We start from the raw sequence: 2,558 nt of genomic DNA, 5'->3' as shown, positions 1-2,558 counted from the left end.
AAAAACCAGGGGTATGGCTCAGTGGGCCTTGTTTAGTATCTGACAACCCCCCAGTTGAGGCCCAGCACATGAGATATCACACACACACACACACACACACACAATGAGTCCCAGGAGGCAGAAATGAGTCATGGTGGGAAATGGGATAAGCTAAGATAAAGAATAACTGAGAAAATAATTTTAAAATAGCAAGTGATTGGGGCTGGGGAGATGGCTCAGTAGAATAAGCACTTGCCTGGGAAGCACAAGGGCCTGAGTTCAATCCCAGGTTCTGGAAAAAAGAAAAAATAAAATAAAATAGCAAGTGATTTTATTCAGGGTAGTCATTTCATTTTGCACCAGTAATAATCCTAATCACAGGTTATATATATATAGTTGGTGTTTTTGTCTTTGTTTTTTTAATCTTTTCCAGAGACCCTCAAGCATTGAATTATTTTCTACATGGACCTAGTAATAAATCTGTAAGTAACACTCAGCACATCAGAGACATGCTGGGTTTCTCCTTCTGGTCTTGGTAACCACTGTGCTGACTTTGTCCCCTTGCAGAGCAGCGATGACCTGACAAGCACAGGGTACCCTGCAGCCAACTCCAACTCAATTTTCGCCAACTCCACTGTGAGTATTGGAAACTGAACTAAACACTCAAGTGTTTCAGTGTCAGGGACACCTGTTGAATAGGGACTTTAGGGGCTGGGGAGATAGCTCAGTTGAATAAGCGCTTGTCTAGCAAGCTGAGTTCAATCTCTGGCTCTGGGAAAAAAAAAAAAAAAAAAAAAAAAGGACTTTAATTGCCTTTGTATTACAAAGAACCCTAACTTTGTCCTTTGTAATTTACACAATAGGAAAAGCTATTGAATTAGGGTTACATTTCTCTTTTAACTTGGTCACAAATTAGGAAAGCTGATATTACTGTGCCAATTTCTTAAGCTTTCAACTTCCTGAAACAATTCAGAAATATACCCAAGAAAGTCTTTTGAACCTTGTTGCATATACTAGCTGGGTATGGTGGTGCACACCTGTAACCCCAGTGTTGAAGGCAGCTGAGGCGGAAGGACTGCAAATTCAAGTCTCACTTAGGCAGGGAAAAAAAAAAAAGAATTTACTTGCTTGCTTGCTTATTGGCAGTACTGGAAATTCAACACTGAGCTACATCCCGTCCCTTTGTATTTTATTTTATTTATTTATTTTTTCTTCCATAATTTTATTGAGAAACAAATAGCAATGAGACAGTTTCAAATCAAATTGGTAGGAGAGTTTCAATAATACATTGCATACTCTCTTCCTAGTGGTTATTTGCTGTACAAGATGCAGACATGATATCCTATTTACAAACACTATTACAACAAATCCCTCTATTCATTAAGAGAATGTAACTATCCTAACCACTTTGAATACATAGATACAAAATGGACATTCATCTGTATCCCCTTTTTCGTTTAGTTCCGTCATTTGAATATCATAGGTATGGTAACTCAGCAAAATATTCAAAAAGAGTCCAGTAATCTGTAATAGTATTGGATCTTCTGCTTGACTGGCAATGGCAAAAATTGTTGTGTATTTTATTTTGGTCTTACTGAGTTGCCTCACCTGGCTTTGAACTTGAGCGCCTCATACCGCAGTTTCCCAAGTATCTAGGAATAGCAGGTGTATGCCACAATTCCTGGCAAGAAAACATATTTTGAGGGCTGGGGAGATAGCCCAGTAGAAGAAGTACTTGCCTGGCAAGCGCAAGGTCCTGAGTTCAATCCCCAGTACCACAAAAAAAGAAAAATCATATTTTGTTTTGTTTTGAATTTTGTTATTAGTACTAGGGATTGAATCCAGGGCCTTCCCATTGAGCAACATGGCCTACCTTTTTTTTTTTTTTTTTTTTTTTGAGACCGGGTCTTCCTAAGTCACTAAATTAGCTGAACGGGTCTCAGATTTGCAGCCCTTCTACCTGGCCTCCCAGTGCAGAGATTATAGGCCTGTGCCGCCAATGCCTGGCTAAGAGATCATTTCAGGGGCCGGGGATAGAACTTAGTGGCGCAGTGCTTGCCTGGCAAGCTCAAAGTTCTGAGTTCAGTTCTCAGTACTCCCACCCCTGCAAAAAAAATCTTTTTTCTTTTTTAATCACAGTTATAGATTATTTTCATCTTAAGGAAAAAACCCAGGCCAAGGATATAACTCAGCAGCACAGGCACCCGCCTGGCAAGCACAGGGTGCTGAGTTCGATTCCCAGTGTCAAAAACCCCACAAAAAACAAACCAAAACAAAAAGCCCTGACACTTTTTGACCATGTAGTATGTGGTATATTTTGATTCCCAGTATCAAAAACCTTAACATATCATTTAATCTCTAGGGTAATGCTATAAAGCAGTTCTATTAGTATTCATATTCTGTAGATGAGGGTACTACAGCACAGAGGTCAGGTGGCCCAAGATCACTTGGCCATGAGCCACGGAGCTAGGATTCTGACCCAAACCACCTGTGTTTATTCATTTCTTTCCTGTCTTACTCTCTCCCTCCCCCCTCCCTCTCCCTCTCCCCTTCTCTCCCTCTCCCCCTCCCTCTCTCTC

The 2,558-nt window shown here is 40.5% G+C and overlaps 1 protein-coding gene across 4 annotated transcripts in view; it reads left to right on the top strand.

Annotated features, from left to right (window-relative positions):
• The window catches only part of Bicral (BRD4 interacting chromatin remodeling complex associated protein like), a 100,360-nt gene that overhangs the window by 58,139 nt on the left and 39,663 nt on the right, over window positions 1-2,558 (top strand). For all 4 annotated transcript variants that reach the window (XM_023719857.1, XM_023719854.1, XM_023719861.1 and 1 more), the window contains exons 3-4: window positions 413-461; window positions 547-615. In XM_023719857.1, coding sequence (XP_023575625.1) covers window positions 413-461; window positions 547-615 — 118 coding nt within the window. The remainder of the gene's footprint in view (window positions 1-412; window positions 462-546; window positions 616-2,558) is intronic.

The sequence above is a fragment of the Octodon degus genome, unplaced genomic scaffold (assembly GCF_000260255.1).
Source record: "Octodon degus isolate 3935 unplaced genomic scaffold, OctDeg1.0 scaffold00005, whole genome shotgun sequence".
Classification (NCBI taxonomy): domain Eukaryota; kingdom Metazoa; phylum Chordata; class Mammalia; order Rodentia; family Octodontidae; genus Octodon; species Octodon degus.
This window is presented reverse-complemented; position numbering and strand designations above follow the sequence as displayed.